The sequence below is a fragment of the Melanotaenia boesemani genome, chromosome 21 (genome assembly GCF_017639745.1).
Source record: "Melanotaenia boesemani isolate fMelBoe1 chromosome 21, fMelBoe1.pri, whole genome shotgun sequence".
Classification (NCBI taxonomy): Eukaryota; Metazoa; Chordata; class Actinopteri; order Atheriniformes; family Melanotaeniidae; genus Melanotaenia; species Melanotaenia boesemani.
Genome location: NC_055702.1, coordinates 4,008,751 through 4,031,892, shown reverse-complemented (window position 1 = coordinate 4,031,892; position 23,142 = coordinate 4,008,751). Strand labels below are relative to the sequence as shown.

Below are 23,142 nucleotides of genomic sequence, written 5' to 3'. Positions count from 1 at the left end.
CCCCCTCATCAAAACTTTTCTAGACCCGCCCCTGCATATAAATCCCTCTATTACCTGTAAACCACCTGTTAAAGAAGGTTCTGCTCTAATTTGTGTTTCAGAGCCTGTTTATAATTTTCCTTCACCACATTCATAAAAAGTAAACCAACATCTGCACAGCATCAGCACGTTACAGAAGACACCTCTCGTTTAATCTTGACACGTTAGATATCTGAACCTGATCCATCTGGGTTGTGACCAGCAGATTTTACAGCTGTGTCACCAGCAAACCTCAGCTTGTAATAAAAATAATATAAAATAAATGCAAATACAATGCTATTGAACATAAACGGGCCACATCAATATCCTGCTAGTTTCCTCCTCCTGAGCATGACCTAAAACAAACTATAAAAGAGATGCGCTGGGCCAGAAAAGCCAATCAGCAACTGAATTTAATTTAATTTAATTTAATTTAATTTTATTTAATTTTATTTAATTTTATTTAATTTTATTTCGCTTAAGATCTTTTATTTAAACTTCCAGTGTTTTACTTTAAGACTTTTAGATATCTTCATTCTATGTGCACGTGAGTGTGTGTGCGTGTGTGTATGTATAGTATTTTGTGTATGTGTGTGTACGTGACTCGTGGGTTTGTGGTTGGAGCGATTTGATGGGTAAAGATGTTTTTGTTTATTGTGTTTTTAATGTAGAGGAATTTGTGTTGCAATTTCTTTTTATGAGAAAGTGTTTTATAAATAAAGATTGATTGATTGAACCAGTTTTTTCAGGATCTACTGCTGTCCTGCTGCTGGTGTTACCAAAACAGGTTAGTTGAGTGGAATTTGTGAAAGCAATTTCCATGTGAATGGCTGGATGAAGGTGGTTGACTCTGCTTTGTAACAAGGTGAGCAGTGTTTATTTTCAGTGACATGAAATTAAAAAGTTATTAAAATAAAATATAGAATGCAGAGTCCTAAACTTCTTCTCTGTGGTGTGATTTTCTGAACACTTGGGGGCAGCATCTCCTCTGAAGCTGCTCTAAACTCTGGTCATGTTAGTGTTTGAAGTTGCTTTGGCCTTTCCACTTGAACTTTGAAGCAGAAATGCAAACATGTGAAAGAGGAAGGAGGTGAGCCGCTGAGCAAAGGGACAAAAAGCCGTCAGATCAGCAGGATGATCACATCTCCGGAGATGCTTTTCACTGACTGTTCAACTTGAGAGTTTCAGTTTTTATTTTTCTTTATTTTTATATAGTTTTAAGTAAAGAATGTTTGAAGATTCAACCCTACACCTCTGGGTTTCTGGTTTGAGCCCCACCCTCTCTGGGCGGGGAAGGTGGTGATTGTGTTGGGATGTTTTACTGTTTGCATGTGAGTGCTGCTGCAGCGAGCAGCATTTAGAGTGAAACTATAACGCATGACATAGGTGTGGCTTTTCAGACTCATCAGGAATCCAGGAACTTCTGGTTCACAAAAGCGGCTGAACCAGTTATTTCCACTGAGAACATACGAGAGTGTGAGTGGAGCAGGAAGGCAGAGAAGAGCTGAAGACATGGCAGAGACAGCACCTGTAGAGGCAGCTCCCATCTCCAAAGCACAGCAGCTGTGTGGCGTCTGCTCAGATGAGCTGAGTGAAGATGATCCAGCCGTATGCGGTATCTGTGCCACCTGCCACAGAGACAAAAGTAAAGGATGTCCAAAGTGTCTGAGCAGTCTGGTCAAACCTGAAACTCCCAAAGAAAACTTGACAGCTGAAGCCCCTGAGATCAGAAACAAAAAAGAACAAAATCAGAACTTAAAGATAAAGAAGGAGGTCAAATTCCAGGAGGATCTGAAGGAATCTGAAGATCCCGAGAAGCCTGCAGGGGACAAGAAGGAGACAGAACCACAGACAGATGAGGAGGTGAAGGAGGAACCTTTAGGTCCTGACGATGTGGTGTGTGACTCCTGCATTGGGAGTCCCCGCAGAGCACTCAAGTCCTGCCTCACCTGCCTGGTCTCGTACTGCGAGGCCCACATCCGGCCTCACCTAGAAAACCAGAAGTTTCAGAACCACCGGCTGGTGGAGCCACTCAGGGACATCGAGAGGCGCACCTGCGAGAGCCACAAGTGGCCCCTGGATCTGTTCTGCTGCGCCGACACCTGCTGCATCTGTCAGGGTTGCATGACGGAGGACCACCGGGGCCACAACACCATGCCGGTGGTGGACGCTCGCAGACGGATAGAGGCAAGTGTCCCCTCTTTGTCCTCACACACACCTTAATGTTTTAGACTCAGATCAAACCTCCTGCATCAGCGCATTTCTGGAAGAATTTATCAAATTCATCCTCAGAGGAAGAGAAAATTCCTTCATGGTTATCTAAGAATTTTTTAATGTAAGTCTGACTTTTGAGCAATAGAGATGCAACTAAAGGCTTCATCTTTCAACATTTTAACACTAAACCACATTATTAGCAGGCTGGGGGAAAAAAAAAGAAAAAAAAAAGAGTTATTTATAAAGATAGTTTCACCCATATACAACAGAAATTCCCAGCAATCTTAAAGCCTCCTGACCAGTTTCAGCTTAACTGAACTTTTCCAAGTATTACATCTGTTTTGTTTTAGTTTATTTAGAGTAATTATGATTATTTAGCATCAAAAGAACAAAATCTGACAGCAGGAGTGTTATTAATTTATAATCTGCTCTCATAAATATTCCTTTGAATCACACTGCTGCTGTCTAATGAAGTGTGTGTATAGCTCTGTTCCACAGGGCATCACAGTTGTTCTCTCTCAGCTCTGAACACTTAATCAGGTCACAACAGGCACTCTGTCTTGCAGTCCTCTCTGAGGGTCATAGCATGGAAACCGGAGCTTCAGCTGAGGAGTCATTCGTCTCTCTGCGGCGATCTGGGACCCTCAGGTCCAGCTCAGATTCCTGCAGATGCCTGGCAAGTCATTGCAAAACAGCAAACTGCTTATTAAGAGCTGTAAAACGAGGAGAGGCACCTCAGCAGCTACCTGTAGCTGATGCTACTTAAACTGTGAACACACATTAAGGGAGCCATGACAACAGCATCAAATGAGCCACTCGCGAAGAGGAAATGAGTTTCACTTCCACAGGATAGAAACCGCCAAAAAGAACAACACAGAAAACAATAGAATGTTATCTCCCAGTTTCTGCTGGGAATTTACTGTATAACTTCACACTCCAGGAATTAATCTTCCTTCCAAACACTAAACCATAAATCTGTAATCATAATGTCAGGCCTGGTCAGATCCACAGACTAAACTGAACACATTAATTGTATAAAATTCTAAACTTTTTATCATTTAACCCTTTCAGCCCCCTGAATATTACCCTTTGTAGGTCATTAGGGACTTTTGGCCATTCAGGTAAATTAGCTGAACGGACAAAGATAGTAACCCAATAATGGATGTTTCTTTTAGAAAGAAAGTGTTTTATTAAAGAACTTCCTATTTAAATTTTTGTTATAGGTCAATAGGACACCGAGAACACATTTCCTACCCTTTGGGATCACTAGAGGACAGAAAAGTCCTAACCTAAAAATTCCTATAAACTTTAAAGATTTATATATTCTCCAAGCCCACAAAGACCCTGAAGAGGGTGTAGAGTTGGTCCACTGTTCCACGACCTGGACCAAAACCATACTGCTCCTCCCCAGTCCGAGGTTTGACGGATCCTCCTCTCCAGCACCCCTGAATAAACCTTACCGGGGAGGCTGAGGAGTGTGATCCCCCTGTAGTTGGAGCACACCCTCCAGTCCCCCTTTTTGAAGAGGGGGACCACCACCCCAGTACAGGGGAACTGTCCCCGATGTCCACGTAATGCTGCAGAGGCATGTGAGCCAAGACAGCCCTACGGCATCCAGAGCCTTAAGGAACTCTTGGCGGACCTCATCCACCCCTGGGGCCCTGCCACTGAGGAGCTTTTTAACCACCTCAGCGACCTCAGCCCCAGAGATAGGAGAGCCAGCACCAGCTACCCCAGACTCTGCTCCCTCATCGGAAGATGTGTTGGTGGGATTGAGAAGGTCTTTGAAGTATTCCCTCCACTGCCTCACAACGTCCCGAGTCGAGGTCAGCAGCTCCCCATCCCCACTGTACACAATATTGTACAAGATCACGAATACAAGTGGCCGAAATGAGTTTTCTCCGTAGCTCCGTAGCTAAGGGCTCTCCCTTAGAGATGGGGTGAGAAGCTTGGTGATCCGGGAGAGGCTCAGAGTAGAGTCGCTGCTCCTCCACATCCAGAAGAGCCAGATGAGGTGGCTCGTGCATCTGGTTAGGATGCCTCCTGGATGCCTCCCTGGTGAGGTGTTCCGGGCACGTCCCCCGGCCCCGAGGAAGACCCAGGACATGCTGGACGGACTACATCTCTCGGCTGGCCTGGGAACGCCTCGGGATCCCTCCGGATGAGCTGGTGAATGTGGCCGGGGAGAGGGAAGTCTGGGTTTCCCTGCTTAGGCAGCTATTCCCGCAAACCGGCTCCGGATAAACGAAAGAAAATGGATGCATGGATTTATATATTCTTTTTAGACTTATTTATTTATTTATTTATGTATTTTATCTTTGATTTTTTCAGTCAACTTCAGTCGCACTCAAAACTGTAATCAAATTGGCATTTAAAGGATTAAAATAATTTGATTAAGTTTTCATAATGACTTAAGGTGATTGAAATAAATGAGCAAAAACAGTGGAATAAATATTCACCTGTAATGTTTTTATGCAAGTATAATAATTATTCATTATTCACTTTATTAAACATTATTTAAAACATCTAATACCTGCAGGATAGTGGGCCTTTGAGGACCAGGGTTGGGGATCACTGCTCTAAAGATCCAAAAGAGTAGAAAATATTAAATCTGAACACTAACAAATAACACTGATATTGGTGTGGTCCCTCGGATTCTGAACTTCATTGAAAGTGAATCTCAGAGTGGCATCTTCAGCTCGAGTTGTCTCGACCTGCCTGAGGAATTTAGACTTCACTTGTTGGACTGAAAACAAGTCGGAGCTTTAAAAGCTACAAACGTGATTAGATGTATAAGATGTCCAAAATAAAGAAAATCAGTGGAAAGAGCCCAGCTGTTAAGAAACACACTTCCATCTAGACCTTTGTGTTTAGGTTTTGACATGTTTTGAGCATGGCCGTGTGGATTGTGGTTTCCTCATGAAATCTGCTTCCCTGCATTGTAATCTCAGAAAGAACTGAAGGAGAAGCAGAGTGAGATGGTGAAGACAGTGACGGCAGCCGAGAACGCCATCAACAAACTCCAGCTCAACAGAGTTTCTATTGAGGTAAACGCAACACATGACTGAGTGTCACATAGATGTCACAATAGTGGGAAGCAGCTATTTTTGGATCAAGCATCCTCTGGTTTGTAATCCTGGAGGTTTCGGATCCTCCTCAGATAAACAGGTTTCCTTAAGGGGTCAGAGCAAAGCCTTGTTTGTCACGTGGTGGTGGAGCAATGACGACTTCCCTCCATGTGTTTGCAGTTATGTAACGCCATCATGCAGCTCAGCTGGATTTTCTACATGCTGTTTTTCACAGCACTCTGTGAAGGATGTACGGGCGGTGATCGAGAGCCAGTTTGAGGAACTGCAGGCAGTGGTGGAGAGGGCCAAGCGGGAGGTGACGGAGATCCTGGAGGGTGAGAAGAAGCAGGCGCTGAAGCAGGCAGAGGGCATCCGGGTTCACCTGGAGCAGAGGTGCTCGGAGCTGAAGAAGACTCAGGCTCAGATGGAGAAGCTCTCCAGAAATAAGAATGATGTGGACTTCCTGCAGGTACGAGTCCAAGTCACCAGGGCATATCATCATGATGTTAACTTATATCACATGGATCTTATTTTTCTTATTTTAAAAGAACTCTTTTCTAAAGACAAATACAATCTATATTAGTTGTTTCAGGGAAGTTGGGCTCTGACTGACCTATTTTTTTTTTTAACTGAGCCTGTTACAGCAGCTCTTAGAAAAACATACATTAATTATTGAATTAATTTAAAAAGTCTAAATTTCAACTAGTAAGGCAAAGGTGGAGAAGGTGTTGTTCAATCATGTCTAACATGTTAAATTAAAGAAATAAATAAACCTGGTGAGACAGGAGTGCAGGCCTCCACCCGTCTCCCAGTTAAGACTGAAAAAAGCACAATGAAAACTATTCAATTTCATAATGGACTTGCATGACTCATTCTGCTGCGGAATGCCTTATGTCTTGGCTATTTTGCCTGAGCAACCTCTTCACGATTTTTTTATCCCCACCAAACATGGATCTCCACCAGACCAAGGCCTCTGCTGCTCTCTGGTGTGTTGAGGCAGGAGGAAAGGCTGAAGTGAACTCTCTCTGGTCCACTTTTAAAGGTTCCATGGTTCTACTCTAATGCCACCCACCATTCTGCATGAACTGTGGGAGAAAATAAGACTGGATACATCCATAGTGCGAACCATACCGTGGGCTTAGGGGGAGCCGCTTTTTTGCATTTCCTATCTTTTTTCGGCAAGTAAGAACATGATGCCAGCTGATATTACAGCTTGCCCCACAGAACATAGGCGTACCAATACATAATGTTTAACAACTCTTATGCAACAATAATACATAACAGGTGCAAATGTCCCTTGCAAAAAAATTTTACCACTCTTTTTGCGAAGATCAACTTACATAGTTAATATTCCCCACATATCACACACGTACACAGCGATGCTTGCCATACACAATATAATGAGCAATGATAGTTTCCCATATTGTAAATAGTTAAAGCAGGTCTTACCTTACCTTTTACGCATTTACTTCTTTTATTTTGTATTTAACGTAGATCTACAGGGAGTTTAACTTGGAGCGCCGCCACGCTTCAGTGGTCACAATAATTACAGCATCCATAGTCATACTTTAGGCTACAGTGAATTTGTGAGCAATCAGCATACATTTTATTGTCAGTAATATATAGCTCCCCCAACATTTCATAAATCCTGTTTCTAGGGGAGCTCATGTTTCATTAAGGGGAGCTACAGCTCCCCTGTGGTTCGCACCCTGGATACATCATGAACTTAACACCAGCTCCTTTGTTGTTGCCATGCTTTGTTCTTTTAGTATCTGAAAGATTGTGAGGAAGTAAGTCATTTGGATTAATGCAGATAAAGACATTAAACTAACACAAAACAAGAGGCTTTTATTTAGCCTCGGATCTCCTGCTTTACTTGTCCAAAACCCTCTGACAGAAATCTGGATGTGACCTCAAACGCACTGAACCCAGTGCGAGCTGTGCGCTTTGTCTTTGGCTTTACCGACAAAAAGTCAGAAATGCCTGAAGCCTCGTGTTTGTTTTACAGGAGTATGCAGAGTGGAAGAAAGAAGCCCCCGATAACTCCCTGCCTGGAGTCTCCGTCGGCCTGATGGACCACCTGAACTCCTTCAGCCGGGTGATTGTTGACTCCACGCAGGATCTCTGTGCCATGCTGGTGTCTTCATACACAGAGAAAATCAAAGAGACGTGCAGGAACGGTGAGAAAACTCTCATGTTGCCGGGGAAACCACCCCACGACCTGCAGCAAGTTGCAGATGTGGATGCTTCTTTGGCTGTTCAGACGTGTTCACACATGTAAAGAATTTTTAGACAAAATATGCAGCGTTGGTTGCATAAGAGCTACATGAGTCTCCTGCTTTGTGTGGGATACAAATGACTGAACAGCAGGAGCAGAAAGACTGTAAACACTTGTTTACCTGGTGTGGAAGTAATTTTAATGCAAATGGTAATCAGTCATATTTACTCATATAATAATCACAAGTGTGATCATTCTTTTATTCATATAACACATTTATTCATTTATTACCCTCAATTACATTTCATAATGTGTGTTTTCCTTATATAGAACATTGAAGTTATTGTTCTCCTGTTGTGTGAGGTCAGGCTGACCACTTTTCTTCCTGACTCGTGATATGGGGAAAAGTTGAGACTGGTGGGCCGCTGCTAGATAGAAACAGTTGTTTAGAAAATAGCAGCCTGTTTGGGCGAGACAGTAGGAGAGCAGCGCCTTCTTGTTTCCCGTCTCTGTTTATCAGTTTAGAGACTGGCTTTTAGCCAGGATCAGGTTGAATAAAACTGATTCCGAAAATGCAGCAAGGGGGAGTCCTCTTGTCGGCTTCCGGAGTCAACAAGACAGCTCTCGAACTTGCAAGTATTGCCTGTATTTTATACTTCTCCCGTAATAAAACTTCTACTTACTTTTACTCATTCCAGACTCTTGGTAGATTTTCTACAACACTGGTTTCTTTGTTTTCTTTTTATCAGTTATTATATAATAAAATGTAAAATGTCTTTTTTTAATTTCAGATAAAATGGGAATAAAGACAACAGTCAAAGAAATGGTGGCAGCCAGGCACAACGAGTCTTTACCTGATCCAAAGACGCGGGTGGATTTCCTCAAATGTAAGTGTTTTATTTTATCCTTCGGCTAGAAGAAAATTAATGTTTGCAAATCATTTTTACTCTATGTTTAACTGATAAAAATAAAGTTTAAAATTTAATCTAAAAGGTAAAAAAGGGCGTCGTCCTCCTGAACTTCTGACTGACACGATAGTGGTGCTTTATGCTTAACTCAAGCATTTGATAACAAGGACCACATTTAATCTACTGGTGCTTGAAATTAATTGATGTGAAAAGTTGCTGAATTACAGGAAATGAAGGCCCTGAATGAAAAGAAAATCCACACAGGGCCTGAAGTTGGCCTAACCACTGATCCGGACTATTTAAACAAACCAAATGGAAGCAATTTTACACACATTTGCACACTAAGAATTACTTAATGATGCCACAGAATGAGTAGCAACTCCTGCTGCTGCTCCACATCTGGGTGTAAACGATCCAAGATGTTGCACAAATGAGCACAGTAAATAAACATACTGCTGCTTACTCACCTTCCTCTGTACGTATGCCACAACACTGACATGTTCACCAATTCTCCACAGATGCCTCTCCATTAAGTTTCGATCCAGACACGGTTCACAAGTTCCTCCGCCTGACCGAGGAGAACAGGAAGGTGACCAACACCACCCCCTGGCAGCATCCTTATCCCGACCTTCCTGAACGCTTCGAGAACTGGCGGCAAGTTCTGGCTGCAGAAAGTTTCTACCTGGGCCGGCACTACTTTGAGGTAGACATCAACGGCGAGGGCACGCACGTCGGTCTGACCTACAAGAGCATCAACCGCAAGGGCAGCGAGAGCACCAGCTGCATCACGGGGAACAACTTCTCCTGGTGCCTCCAGTGGAACGGACGCACCTTCTCCGCCTGGCACAGCGACGTGGAGACCCCGCTGAACTTAGAGAAGTTCACTCGTATCGGGGTTTATGTTGACTACACGGGAGGCCTGCTGGCTTTTTATGGGGTAGATGGCACCATGATGCTCATCCATGAGTACCAGGCGGAGTTCCTGGAGCCTCTGTATCCAGCTTTCTGGCTGTCCAAGAAGGAGAATGTCGTCTTCTTGGTGGCACCTGGAGAGTCTTTACCCCTGAAAAGCCCCTCTCCTCCCACTTCACCTGCAAACGGAGCCATTGTTTTACAAAAATGAACATGTGAGAGCCACCGTCTGGAAAATAGGGACAATGTGGAAACTCCTGACATTTTTAATGTGTTTACAGCAGATTTTATTTCACGGTTGAATCATATTTATGCCCATGTGTGCCTTTGAAAACAATGTTGCTGGAAATGTTCTATATTTTCTGTATGCAAATAAAAATAGTATTTTCATTTAGAAAAAAGTCTTCTTTATTCACAAAGTTCTTCCACAGCATTAGATCAATGGTTTTATTTAATAAAATCCATTTACTCTGATTTCTGCCAGTATGAAATTAGGATGAAACTGGAAATGTACACGAGGATGAGCTTAAACAACTTACTTACCTGGGTTGTTCAACAGTCTGTTCTATTACGAAAATGCTGCTACATAAAGGCAACATGGATCTAAAAGTCTTACATAATAGGTCAAACTGTATTTTGATGAGAACTTTAAATATATATTGGAAGTGAAAGACTGAGAGCTTTTTCCATTTGATCATGATGGGAATTCTCAGTGGGATGGAACAGAGATCTAAGGCACTTTGTGGAAACTGAACCAGTGGTATTCTAAAATCAGAAGTGAGCACACTCATAAGATCATTACATTGCTTTGATCACTGGGAAAAAGAAAACTTTATCCCAGGTTTGACAAACTGCAACCACGACTGCAGAATGAGCAAAGAAACACAACTAAACATGAAGTGACTAAAAGTGATAGGCTGAACAGTTTATGGTCATTTTGTGTCTCTCCTGGTGTCTGTGAATGTGTTCAGATGACTCTTGTCCTCATCTTCTTGTTAAATATAAATAAATAAAATTATAGAAAAATATCTGTTCATAAACTTAATATTTAAACTGTATTAAATTGATGTATTGAATAATAGATATAGATACATATATTAAAATTCCAAGGTAAACCCAAAGAAAAAGATAACTTCCAATAAACAAATTTACATAATATATCTTTAAAATTCAGTTAACCAGAATGCACCAAATTGGAAAATACAATTAAAATTGTACTTGTTTTAAGAGAGAAAATGAGCAACTTAAAAAAATGACAAATAAATAAAAATCATAACTGTTTATACATTTATCCACAGACTTTAAAATCTGAATATAATTTTTAATCAAACGTAAATAAAAACATATTCCAACATAACATATTTATAATACATATAAGCATTTGACGCCAATATTTCTCTTGAAATGAAAATTTAATGACGCAGCACGCATTGGTCACATGATCACCGCGTACAGTGACGTGGAACTGAGCATGTAACCAGGAAGAGCTAGCTTAAAATTCAACATGCTAACAGGGGTAAGTGATTTGTAATACCGTTTTATGGAGTGTTGGACATGGAGCTTTCATGCAGCTAGTAGAAAGACGTGTTATGTAGTGAAAAAACGAACCCAGAACGTTCTTCAGCTGAGATTAACAGCTGTCGTGCGAATATTTTTAATGTACGTAGCATGCTAGTTATAGGAGAGCTAATCTGAAATTGGTTTAGATAATTGTTTCTGTAAACACTATTATGTTTTAATATTTAAACCAGTAACACAGAATTTTGCTATTCGTGTTATGTACATTAAATGTTTAAACCTGAGCTTGGGCATCTTGGTGTATTTGCTTTCGTATTAGCTAACAATGGCTAACGTTTCCATAGCCTGTATATACTCATTACAACTTCACAATTACGTTGTCAACTCCCATATTAACGTGGAGTTGGGTTATATGTATTGTAAAAGTTTTAACCAAACAAACCAATGGGTAAAATGTCTCAGTATGGAGAGGTTAGCGGTGTAATGTGTTGCCCCAAAAGCCAGTTACGTTAGTTTGAAACTGACAGCGCTAACACTTTAGACCTTAACCAAGTATCATAAACTTATTTATGCGTTACTTTGCTTATTATAACATTTTTACTTAAATTCTCCCCGTTAGTACTTAGAAGCAGCCTCTTGAAACAACAGATTTTCACGTGGAGCCACAACTTCTGTGTTCGTCATTATCCTGTGAAGTAACCAGATGTTATTGTGACTGGATTCTGTAGTTTCTTGTAAAAGTAAAAATCTTGTTATTCTTTCAGAAACATGGACAGAGTCATAGTCTGTTGTTTTAACCATTTATTTATTTTTTAGATAAATTTGAATAAGTTACATGTATGCCACTACTTTATTTATAATAGTATAGGTCATCAGCTAATAAAGCGCATAGCAGCTGAAGAACTAAAGCTAAAGATCTTAGACACACCTTTGTTAAATAACTGCTTAAAGAAACCTGCACAGAGAATAACCGTCTTTCTTTTGTTTTATCTAAACTGCATATCTGGAATATGTTCAGAATTTAAATTAGACTCAAATTAGAGAGACGGATGCTAATTTAAATTTATTGTAGATCTGCTGCACTTATTTAATTAGAGCAGATGTTTACCTACTGTTTATTATTATTATTATTAATAATAATAATAAAGAAAAACAGGTGCTTGATTCACAAATGTAAAAATATATTTCTTTAGTTGGTCTTGAATCCCTGTAGCTTGAACATTTCAGAGAACAGAAAATTGACTGCTGAAAGTATTGGTCTGTTTTTTTAATTAACAGGGATAACTTTAGGTATATACTTAATACCCCAATTTCAGTCTGTTATGTTCACAAGTGGATTCATGGTTTAAAAGTAAAAAAAAAAAATCAGCATTGTGGTATGTCTTGATTTAATTTTGGTAGTGTTTTGTGGATTGATTGAACGATCAGCTGATTAAATTGTCAGCAGGGTTGTAAATTTAAATGAGCAACTGATGTGTTAAATTAAGATTTGCCTAAGTTTAGTCATTTTGTGTCTCATTTTTAATAGATTGTTTAAAAAAAAAAGAAAAAGATATCCACATTATGTGCCACCATTCTTAGTAATCTTCTATTGAAAAACACATCAATGTACTTTTTTAAATGTGAACCAGAGGGAGTTAAAATGCAGATTTTTCTGAATTTGCAGGAGAGTTTAGCTTCTGAATTTTAGAAAGAGTCTAAACCAGAAATCTGTGCATCTGTTAAAGTTACTGTTCCAATTAACGACCTCTGACCCCTCCATGTCGACACATGAGGCTTGTAGTTGATTTTAGAGTGATTTTTTTCAGTCACCGGGTCAAACTCTTCCTTATTGATCCCTCAGGATGCCAATGATGAAGATGTGTCTCTGTTTGATGCCGAGGAGGATGCAGGGAAAAGGTCAAAGAAGACAAGCGTTAAGTAAGTTGTCAGTCTATTTAAAATGGATTCATAATGTAGAATTAGATATAAAAACGAATGAGTTGTGGCTCTTTGATGCTTCACATTTAGTTTTAAATCTGTTGCCAGGCACCCGGTGGCGTCTTTCTTCCACCTCTTCTTCAGAGTCAGCGGCGTCCTCGTCTACCTGCTCTGTGACATTATTGGCGTTAGTTTCATCGCCTCCATGGTTACGATAATCCTTCTGCTGTCATGTGACTTCTGGACAGTAAAGGTGTGTATTTTACTGCTTCTACATTGTCTAACCAGGAATCCTGAGTGTGTTGATCTTTTTTGCTGCCTGAGCTAACCAGTGCTTCTTTTAATGGGCTGTTATCTTTAGTGGATCATTTGAGGAATAACAAAAGTTTTATTTTTTATCAGGACGCTGAAATCCAAACTAAGAGATCTGATCAAAGTTTGCTGAAAGGCTGTTTATTATCTGAAGTGAAAGATGTGGTTTTCAACTCCTCATATCAACAGAGCTTGTTACTAGAAGTACAACTAATCTTTTTAAGAACACGTTTAGAAGTTTTATTAATATTCATTGTTTGTCAGCCTGAGACACGAAGACAAGAATCTCAGGTCAGAGCTGATCACAGCCATCGCTGGTGTGTCTTACACACATGTCCAAGTAATATAAAAATGTTCCGGTGACGTCTTGTCCTCTCCATCACTGCTGTAGATACATGTGATGGTCGTTAAATTCTAGCCAATAGTGGCCCGCTATCGCGACACGTCACGATTTTCAGCCCAGCTCTGCACCTTCAGAACCCCGACAGAGTAGGTGCTAAAAACTTATCTACTCACCTGGGAAAATCCTGATGGAAACGCCTACAAATCAGGAGGGGTGGTGTCGGGCTGGGGTAAGTTGGTACTCGTGGGAAAGGGCCGTCATTAACACAACCGTGCATGAATCATGGCTACCATGCGTTCCCACAGCAGTTTAGCATGTAGGCCGCAGTGTTGACGCGAGGTAACGTGTCGTGTGAGTTGCAGTTTGACTTGACCGTTGGAGTCGCTCATGCGAACAAAAGCATGAACACGACGAGGTCCGAGCGCCTCTCAGACCTTATCTGCAACCACCGGCATCTGTGTGACTTTCCCCCGTTGCAGGGACAAACAGTGCATGTGTGTCTGGAAAGGTACTCTCATTATCTGCCGTACAGGAAACGGAGAGCATGACTTGGTGAAGTTTGAACTTCGTACAGAACGATCTGTTCTCATGTTGTGGGCTCTCATGAACTTGTCTGTTCTCATGAGCTTGTTTCATTCATAAATCTGAGGACCTGCTTCCCCTTATGGGACAGAAATAAATTTCATCACTCATAAATGGGCCAAGTACAGGGTCAGAGCGTGGGTTTATGGTAAAGGTTGGGGTTAATACGTACAATGCTGCGTGAGTGGGTTAAATGTGTTAGACGGTCACACATCTGATGGTTTTTATCTCCACTAGAACATCACTGGCAGGCTGATGGTTGGGTTGCGGTGGTGGAACCAGGTGGATGATGACGGACGAAGCCACTGGGTGTTTGAGTCGAGGAAGGTCAGGTCCTACTTCGTGCTGCTTCTGTGATTTTCATGTTTGTTGTTTCTGCTTCACACGCAGGTCTTTAACTGTTCTATGAAAATATCCTGTTTCCTTCAGGGCACTGAGAAGCAAGTGTCAGATTCGGATTCCCGAATCTTCTGGCTTGGACTGATCATCTGCCCGATCCTCTGGTTGATCTCTTCCTTCAGCACATTGTTTTCACTTAAAATTAAATGGATGGTAAGATGTGACCTGAGCACATAACCATGGTGTTTTTTTTTGTGATAATAAACAAAAAGGATAGATATTTCTGTGCCATTGAACCGTAACGCTGTCTTCCTCCTCAGCCCGTGGTGATCATGGGTTTGGTGTTACAAGGAGCGAACCTCTACGGGTATGTGAAATGTAAAGTGGGAGGAAAGACCAGCTTAAAGAACGTGGCCACCAATTACTTCAGCCGACAGTTTCTCAAGCAGGTGAGCTGTTTTCTGAGAAAAACCCAATGAGGAATGTGTTTGTAAGTGTTGCTGAAAAGTCTTTGTTTTTGTCTCCAGGCGCTGTCTAAGCAAGAGGAGTCGTAGAGAGCAGCCTCACTATTTTAACCTGCATTATTCTAATGCTATAATATATTTTCTCTTAACAAGTGGACACAAAAACCTTTTCAACATGAACTGAAAATATCAGTTTTTGATTTTTTTTTTTCTGCTCTTCTTTTTTTCTTTTTGATATAATTTGTGACTGAGTAGAAAAGTTTCCCTGTTCTTCCATACAGTGGTGAGGTGTGGTCGGTGTTTTCAATAGCTGAAGCGCAGCAATAAACTATGTCTTTAACAAACAGCTGGGGAGCATGAATAACAAGAGTCAAGTGTTAGACTTACTATTGTTTGTGTGTTAGACTAAATTCCTTCATGTATTTAGTTTGTGTTTTTGATTTTCTTTTACAACTTCATGGAAGTTTTTGAGGTGTTTGAGAGACTGTAAAGTATTCCAGGAGACTTGTAAATATGTAAGTAAAGAAACTATATTAAACCTCTTTTTTGTGCAAATATATTTGTAAAATTATTCTGAAAGTTATAGTTTTTTATTTATGCGAATGAGTAGTTTTCTTTTATGCAGTTTTATACAGTAAAGTTAGTGGTATTCATTTTCCCCCTTTATTTTTATTAACTTTAAGCTCACTTAAACCTTTAATTAGATTCATCATTTATTATATAAACGCAGCACATAAAGCAGGGAAATTTGTGTTTGGTCGATTGCTTCTTTTAAACAACCTGATTTACCGTTTAGTAGAGCAAAATTTTTAGTGACTAATAAATTTTATTTAAAAAATTGAGGAAATAAACCTGCTTGAGTGATATCTACTTGATTTGGGTAAGTTCATTATCTCATTACTGTTTTATTTAGCTATTGCTAATCTATTATTGTCATTCAAGCATTTAAGACATTGATTATTATTGTGCAAATGAAAAGAAAAAAAAGCAAAGAAACATTTTTTCTCTTGCATTTCATACTGTGATAATAATACTCGCTGGTATTGTATTAAACATTGTTGGAAAAAGCAGATTAACCTATATAGTAAGATATTGTAAGGACTGTATTTGTGCAATGAGAAACTTGGCTAAGTGTGTGGGTAGTGCCCCAAAGATCTGAAATGGCTGAAGGCATGTAATCATCCACACCACCAAGAAGCTTGGACTAAGAGTGAATGCCAACAGGTGAATATTGCAGAAGACTGGCACATTGCAGGGAAAACTACCCACACATATATCTCTTTGTAAAAGTGATCAATAATGCGTTCCTATCATGTATAAAAACACACACCAGCTTGTATTATTGAAGGGGAAAAAATAAGAAATTACCCGTTTTATGCTAATTTCACATTTACCTTTATTCTTATTTCATATTGAATTCAACAGCGACATCCGGTGGGGTGTTTAGATCCTTGCACGGGCCGTTGCAGAAGTTTTGGTAAAACTAAGCAATACTCTTCATGCTTTTACACGATCTGTCATTTTATAATCGTAAATTTCCTTTGTTAGCACTAAGATGAAAAACGCAGACATTTAATTTGCCACTAAAAAACTGATCCCAGTTTTATTCAGGAGAAACGTTCCCAGAGTGTCATCCTGGATGCGGAAACGACAAACACGCCCTACCGGAAGTATGTGTATTCTACCTTCACAATAACATACCGAGAACAAACTAGTTTCGCTTGTTTGATCGCGAGGTTTTGTATTATTTAGAAACTACAACCGGAAGCTCTATTGTTACAACTGCTAACATAGCTAGCTTGCTATCGCTGGTTGTAGCTAAGCAAAACAGCAGTTTTTGACCGTGGTCGTTGTAGTTTCTATGATCCAAACGGATCCGTTAGTCACATTTAGTCCACCGGAGACTTTCCTTGGATAGGAATTAGCTCCAGGATGATTCCTACCGAGGATGCGTCCGCCAGGAAGCGGGAGATCGAGGAGAAGCTGAAGCAGGTCAGACATAGCTGTGGAGGAAGAGGCTTCCTAGCTTAGCTTTACTGCTTTAACTCATCACAGCAGATCAAAACACGTTACGAAAAATAATTGACAGGAAATATGTGTGTTCTCAGTTAATTTTAAATGAGTGGTTTTTCTGTGATGTTACAGGAACAAGAGACGCTGTCGTTCATCCGAGAAAACCTGGAGAAGAGCGATCAGCTGACCAAGGGGATGGTATGGCGAAGAAAGCACAACAGTGGCTTATTTAACTTTTCTTCATCAACACAATAACGACGTCACAGATGAAGAACAGCATTGTTCAGGACAGTGGAAGCTGTATTGTTTAGCCGTTTTATTTAGTTTGAAACTAATCAGTGATTTAGTCTAAAACAGGCTGTAAAAGGACCTCACAGGTTGTCAGGAAGGTGGAGGTGTTGGAGGTGTGACTAGTTTAAATGCAGCATTGTTTTATCTGAATGGACCCACATCTTTAACTGCTGTTGACTTGTTTGCTGTTTTTACTGGATTGGGTGATTTAAGTGTGAAGAAACTAGACATGTTTGTAGTGAAACAGCTGCTTCGTATGGATAAACCTTACACAGCCACATCAGCATGGCACAGCCTCCTCATGCTGGGCTCACTGCTGTGGGATGGTGTCCCATTCTTCAACCAGTAATGGTCACCATTCAGCCAGTGTGGATGTGCTGGTCACTCTGGCATGAACAGCTTACTCAAGCCATCTCAGTGGGGTTGAGGTCAGGACTGCCTTTCCACTCCCAAATTTTGGAGGAGGTCTCAGATAAAGACCGCTCTGTGGGGGTGAGCGTTGTAATTTTGGAGGTTGCTGCTGTTGTAGCTGAATCAGCTGTTTGGTGTTGACAGAGAAGATTTGACCAGTTTTTCATGAAAATGCTCAACTCTGCTGCTCATCCCATAAACATATTTTCCTGACAAATGTGGCACAGTTCAAAAGGGAAATAAACTGGCTTTCCATCAGTATAAGGTTTTTTTCCAAAGAAGTTAATCCAGCAAAGAAAAAGATGCACTTATTGTGGTAAGTTAAATAAAGAAAGTTTATTAGTGGAGAAAGATGTTTTCTGTAGACTCTCCAGGCTCCATGTTGAAAGCCGGACAGCAGCGTCAAAGTCGGGGTAATTTGGACTTCACTGTAGTTCGTATAGTATTTAAAAATTATTATTATTATCATTGAAACCTGTTTTTTTTTTCTATAAATTGTTAAATATGAAAATAAAGCTTAAGAGACATGACTTACAAATAAGTTTCCTGTAAGCATTTAACAAACTCTTGATATCTAAGATGTTTTTTTATTTTTCATCTTAAAATAACATGTGATATAAGAAAAATGTACATGAAAAATGTACATAAATATAATAGAATTAAAAGGCTTCTAAACATTTGCACCTTCTTTAAAAAATACAGAAGGAAATCAATCATTTTACTGTTCAGCCTAAAATAAATCTTTACATAGTTATCTGCTGATATTTCGTTTATTATAAAGCTTTGCTCATGTTAAAGATCTGCAGAGTAATAAGCCTGAAAGTTGACAACAGAGAATCATTCCCTCCCCAAGAAGAAACTCCTACCAAACGGTTAGAAAAATCCAGAGAACCTCATTTAGCCGTCTTCAGAGGACTGATGCGGCTCCTGAGCAAATGTTGGTTCCCAAGACAGAGCCTGTTGTCATGAGTCGTGTTCTTAAAATGAAATTGGAAAATAAAATAAATGTTAACTTGAACTGAGTGAACTAAAGAAAGACGAGTTCTGCTTTAAACTCAGCAGCAAACAATAAATTTCCATGTCATTTTAAACAGGGGTGTTGCTACCGTGTCTGGTTGCTTGAGGGTGTTTCTGAATGGGAGTGAGCCTGAACGTGCACAAGCACCGTGCTTTAGAACATGTGGGATTTATTAAAGGCTCGTTCGTACTAATGTGTGCACGTGTTTGATAAATACAGACTTTATTTTACTTCCACACATCCTAAACTTTATTTGTTGGATGGAATTAATCATTAATCAACACATGGGGATTAATGAGGTTTTTCTTCCTCAACTTGATGATGTCATCATGAAACACGTTTGCATAAAGGCAGTCGGCTAAATGATCAACCTTCACATGAAAAATGAGCCTGAACCTGATGATAATAATAATGAAAACTTCTATAAAAACCTGGTTATTTTTCCTGTTTTACTAACTTTAATTACTAAATAAAAGAAAAAACAAGTCACCAAACTTGGGCTGTAGATTCTAAAATCATGTTTCACTGTTCAGTTCAGATAATATTGATTTTAAACATGAAGAAACTTTAGAATTTAGGATGCAGCTTATGGAAATGTTCATGACCTCCCTCTGAGGAAACTAAAATCACAACAAAATCCTGTGACAGTGCACGCAGTACGTCAGGCTGCTCGTGTTTGCACAGATAAATGGTTCCAGTTGTTGATCTGGTGTCTGATTTCTTTGTGGTCCTGGAAGGTTTCCATCCTGTCTTCGTTCGAGAGCCGCCTGATGCAGCTGGAGAACTCCATCATTCCGGTCCACAAACAGACGGAGAACCTGCAGCGTCTCCAGGAGAACGTGGACAAAACTCTGTCCTGCATGGACCACGTCATCAGCTACTATCACGTGGCCAAAGACACGGACCGGATCATCAGAGAGGGGTGAGGACAGCCGCCGTCCTCTGGGACGCGAGTTGACTGCTGGTGTGAACGGGTTCTGTAACGTAACGTGTGTGTTCTGTCGCAGCCCTACAGGCAGACTGGATGAATATCTGGCTTGTATCGCAAAGATTCAGAAAGCTGTGGAATACTTTCAGGACAACAACCCTGACAGCCCTGAACTCAACACAGTGGTACAGTATCAGCCTGTCTTTCCTCAGGAACACGTCTCCGTTATCCATCCTCCTGTCTTCTGATCTCTGTTTCCTCTCAGTCTGAAGTTTACAGCCTCCAGACAGAAATCCTTCAATATGATTAATGAATATTTTATTAATGAAGCCAGAGCAGCGGAGTTTGAACTCGTACACGAGTCTCTTTCTGTGGTGAATAATCAGATGTGAATTAGCTGCTAGGCTAACTCTGTGACACATTCACATTTGTGCATTTGTCCTTATGTCCATTAATGTGCATTTTTAAATAAATAAATAAAAATATGTGGGTATTTTTGGCAGCAGGAGAAGTAGAGGCAGGTTTCTGCAGGTTCACGTGCTCATTCAGATTATCGTTACCTGTCTGCAGAAAGCGCGCTTTGAGAAGGGGAAGGAGCTGCTGGAGGCGGAGTTCCGCAGCCTCCTGACCCGCTACAGTAAGCCCGTTCCCCCCATCCTCATCCTGGACGCCATCAGTGTGGACGAGGAGCTGGAGGTCCAGGAGGACGTGGTGCTGGAGCACCTTCCTGAGGCCGTGCTCCAGGACATCATCTGCATCGCTGGCTGGCTGGTGGAATACGGACGCAACCAGGGTACGACCGTCTCCGTCAGCTCAGTCATCATGTCTGACCCGGATCTCCTTCATTTTTACTCCACCAGGTCTCACCCACACAGAGGTTTTAGATTATTCACCCAGAACAGTGTAATAAAGAGAAGAATGGTCTCATCTTTGCTGACATGTCAGCTGCAGAAGCTTCAACGCTGCGATCTATCATAATTTATTGCACAGATTTAAAATAAGTCATGTGTAAACAAAGTCTTATTAAAGCCGTGTTTTACCATTTATCCTTTTAATTGGTGAGATATTCAATGTTTGATCAGCAGTGAGGCAGGTGGAGTTATTTTTAGCCTCTTTGATTCATTACAGCCATATTCAGCCTGACGTGAACCAGACGGCCTGTTAAAGAATAATAATAAACCTTTATTAGTCCCACGGTGGGGAAATTCTTCCTCTGCCTCCTGGTTGGTGGGGGCTGTGGGCTGCCGGGTTCCAGGTTGGGGGCTGGGGCCTTGCTCAGGGACCCACAGTGGTTTTTACTTTGGTTGCCAGCCCAGGACTTGAACCTGGGTTCTCCTGACCAAGTCCACCTCTGTGGCCACTAGGCTGCCCCCCCCCCCCTTTAAAAACACATCACCATCACTTCACATAATTATATCTGCTTTAATTTGCTAAAATAGTCCCAACCGAATCCAGATGTTCTCCTGTTTAAGTAACATGAACATTTCCTCCCGTCAGGGACGATGTGTTAATCTAAGCCAGAGAAATGACTGTGGGAAGCTCATGAGACGCTCTGTGGGATCTGCTTTGGATTAAAACAAACGCTGTAAAATCTAACATAGGCCTCAGTAGAACATATTCAACAGATACAACTTCGTTTTTATCAAGTCGTTGTTAAGACTTGGGCGGATCAGCGCACAATGCTGCAGACTTTTACTTAAAGAAAACAATTAGAGGTAATTCATTGCGTGTGGCTTTGTACTTTTAGCTCAGTCGCTTGGCAGTAGTTTAAATTACTCAGTAGTTTTTAAAAGTAATTTTTCTTTTAGTTGATCAGTAAGTCACATGACACAAAAAGTTTAAGGTTTATAAAAAAGCTAAAAAAAAACAATTTAATGTTTATTTTCTGATCATAAAAATGTAATTTTCTTTTTTCTCTTTGTTTTAATTAATTAAAATGAAGTTATTTGGGAAGAAGAGACTGGAAAAATGCATCTCATGCCCCCTTGATGATCTCTACTTCTAAAGGTACATTTGTGCAGGCAGCTGCTGCACCGTAACGGAGGTCACGCGACGTACACACCAAGTTCCTGGTGCAAAGCAGTGGAAAATTAATTTAAGTTAATCAATTAATCTACATAAGGTAAAATTTAAATCATGTGTATTGAAAATGAAAAGATTTTGTGAAGCATCACCTCTAATTAACACGGATTTCATGTACTTACAACGTTCTTAGTTAATTTAAATTAAGACGAATTAATTTAAGATGTATGCTCTGTAACTTATACACATTTTCTAACTTGTATTTCCATATTTGTAAGGGTAACAAGTACAAGTACAAATCAAATCTATGATTACAGGTTAACTCTGCTAGTCAGAAAAGTAAATGAGTAACATTTATTTTTATACAGCACCTTTCACAGACACTCGTCACAAAGAGCGTCACGAGAAACGAAGCCAATAAAATTCACAACATAAAACAGAAATATAGAAGTTTGTAACTTCAGGCACCAGAAACAAGTCCAACTAAAAGCTTGTTGGAATGTACGTCTTCAGTCTGAACTCGGTAAAGATAGCAGCAGAGTATTCTGGTCAGAAAAAACAAGCTGGTTTTACAAACAAACACGCCCACATTTCCCTTCCACTCAACAACCAATCAGAGTTCTCCAGTCAGAGGCGGGTGGAGATCTTTTGTGTCCATAAACCAAACTTTACATTTAGTGGAAAAGCACAGCTTTTTCAGACTAAAGTCTTCTTGTATTTTCTGACTTTCAGAATTAATCGTACTTATAAATTTGACTTGTACTTGTTAGACTTACAAATATGGAGATCCGAGTTAAAAGACCTGTCCCCCTCTCAGCTCCATGCCAGCCCAGATAGTTCCTGTTAACTCGTTTCTAACGAGTTTGCACATTTATTTTGAGTAAAGGCAGCTGGTTATATTTTACAGTGTAGAAACTTCAGGAATGTCTTGTTGAATTTCCTCCTTCCACATGTCTGTGTTGTTCCTTTATTCAGGATTCCACATTTGTTTCTGGGGATCATGAACCAGGACGCTGGAGGCATGGTTTTTATACCTAGCATGAATAGAACCTGCAGTTTCAGGAAATAACGAAGCTCTACATTCTTAGGAAGTTTCAACTCATGGACCAGCTTTGATCTGATCCTCTCTTCTTCTCTCCTGCACAGATTTTATGAACGTCTACTTCCAGATCCGGTCCAACCAGCTGGATCGCTCCATCAAAGGCCTGAAGGAGCATTTCCGTAAGAACAGCGCCTCCTCCGGGGTTCTCTACTCGCCGGCCGTCCAAACCAAACGCAAGGACACGCCCACCAAAAAGGCTCCAAAGAGACCAGGTCAGCCACATCCGTGTCCTCACCCAGACGCCAGCTGTTGGCGTGTCTCACCATCCGCAGCGTTTCTTACAATGAGACTAACAAACCAGCTGATCTGTGTCATGTTTATTATTGATTGACGGCGTTCGTCTCGTCACCACATTCAGAGTCTGTTTGATCCATCCAGCCACATGATTCTGGTTCCTCCATGACCTCCATGATGATAACACACACACACGAACATGTGCACACACACACACACACACACTGAGCCGTAGTTCTCCACCAGCCACTCTGTCTTCCTGTGATTTTACACTCTGCTCTAACCATCCTTCATCCTTTCCTCTTTC

General features: G+C 40.7%; 3 protein-coding genes across 15 annotated transcripts in view; all 3 read left to right on the top strand.

Moving 5' to 3' along the window:
• Nucleotides 1–1,100: 1,100 nt before the first annotated feature.
• On the top strand, nt 1,101–9,739 carry trim16 (tripartite motif containing 16). 2 transcript variants are annotated; one of them, XM_041973828.1, is made up of 6 exons: nt 1,101–2,205; nt 5,184–5,279; nt 5,536–5,769; nt 7,309–7,480; nt 8,310–8,405; nt 8,945–9,739. In XM_041973828.1, exons 1-6 carry the CDS (start codon nt 1,531–1,533, stop codon nt 9,547–9,549), a joined length of 1,878 nt encoding a protein of 625 aa, XP_041829762.1. In that variant the 5' UTR covers nt 1,101–1,530; the 3' UTR covers nt 9,550–9,739. The 2 variants fall into 2 exon arrangements, with proteins under 2 accessions (XP_041829762.1, XP_041829763.1); XM_041973829.1 differs by lacking the exon at nt 1,101–2,205 and adding an exon at nt 2,221–2,908.
• Nucleotides 9,740–10,775: 1,036 nt separating this feature from the next.
• tvp23b (trans-golgi network vesicle protein 23 homolog B (S. cerevisiae)) lies at nt 10,776–15,358 on the top strand. The gene is made up of 7 exons (XM_041973832.1): nt 10,776–10,854; nt 12,700–12,776; nt 12,885–13,029; nt 14,251–14,340; nt 14,443–14,565; nt 14,673–14,801; nt 14,880–15,358. Exons 1-7 carry the CDS (start codon nt 10,843–10,845, stop codon nt 14,904–14,906), a joined length of 603 nt encoding a protein of 200 aa, XP_041829766.1. The 5' UTR covers nt 10,776–10,842; the 3' UTR covers nt 14,907–15,358.
• Nucleotides 15,359–16,572: 1,214 nt separating this feature from the next.
• The window catches only part of exoc7 (exocyst complex component 7), a 15,035-nt gene continuing 8,465 nt past the window's right edge, over nt 16,573–23,142 (top strand). For 3 of the 12 annotated variants that reach the window (XM_041973622.1, XM_041973621.1, XM_041973618.1), the window contains exons 1-6: nt 16,576–16,808; nt 16,962–17,027; nt 19,287–19,471; nt 19,557–19,662; nt 20,048–20,270; nt 22,646–22,813. In XM_041973622.1, the coding sequence (XP_041829556.1) occupies nt 16,749–16,808; nt 16,962–17,027; nt 19,287–19,471; nt 19,557–19,662; nt 20,048–20,270; nt 22,646–22,813 (808 nt within the window). In that variant the 5' untranslated portion in view covers nt 16,576–16,748. Of the gene's footprint in view, nt 16,809–16,961; nt 17,028–19,286; nt 19,472–19,556; nt 19,663–20,047; nt 20,271–22,645; nt 22,814–23,142 lie in introns of all 12 variants that reach the window. The other 9 variants (XM_041973626.1, XM_041973619.1, XM_041973625.1 and 6 more) reach the window with 7 other exon arrangements.

Bases quoted from the DNA above. Each gene is read 5' to 3' on its own strand.
- trim16 (XM_041973828.1), top strand. From the start codon at position 1,531: ATGGCAGAGACAGCACCTGTAGAGGCAGCTCCCATCTCCAAAGCACAG. The intron at 5,770-7,308 runs GTACGAGTCCAA...TTTGTTTTACAG, and splicing joins ATGATGTGGACTTCCTGCAG to GAGTATGCAGAGTGGAAGAA. The intron at 8,406-8,944 runs GTAAGTGTTTTA...AATTCTCCACAG, and splicing joins GCGGGTGGATTTCCTCAAAT to ATGCCTCTCCATTAAGTTTC.
- tvp23b (XM_041973832.1), top strand. The intron at 14,566-14,672 runs GTAAGATGTGAC...CTTCCTCCTCAG, and splicing joins CACTTAAAATTAAATGGATG to CCCGTGGTGATCATGGGTTT. The intron at 14,802-14,879 runs GTGAGCTGTTTT...TTTTGTCTCCAG, and splicing joins GCCGACAGTTTCTCAAGCAG to GCGCTGTCTAAGCAAGAGGA.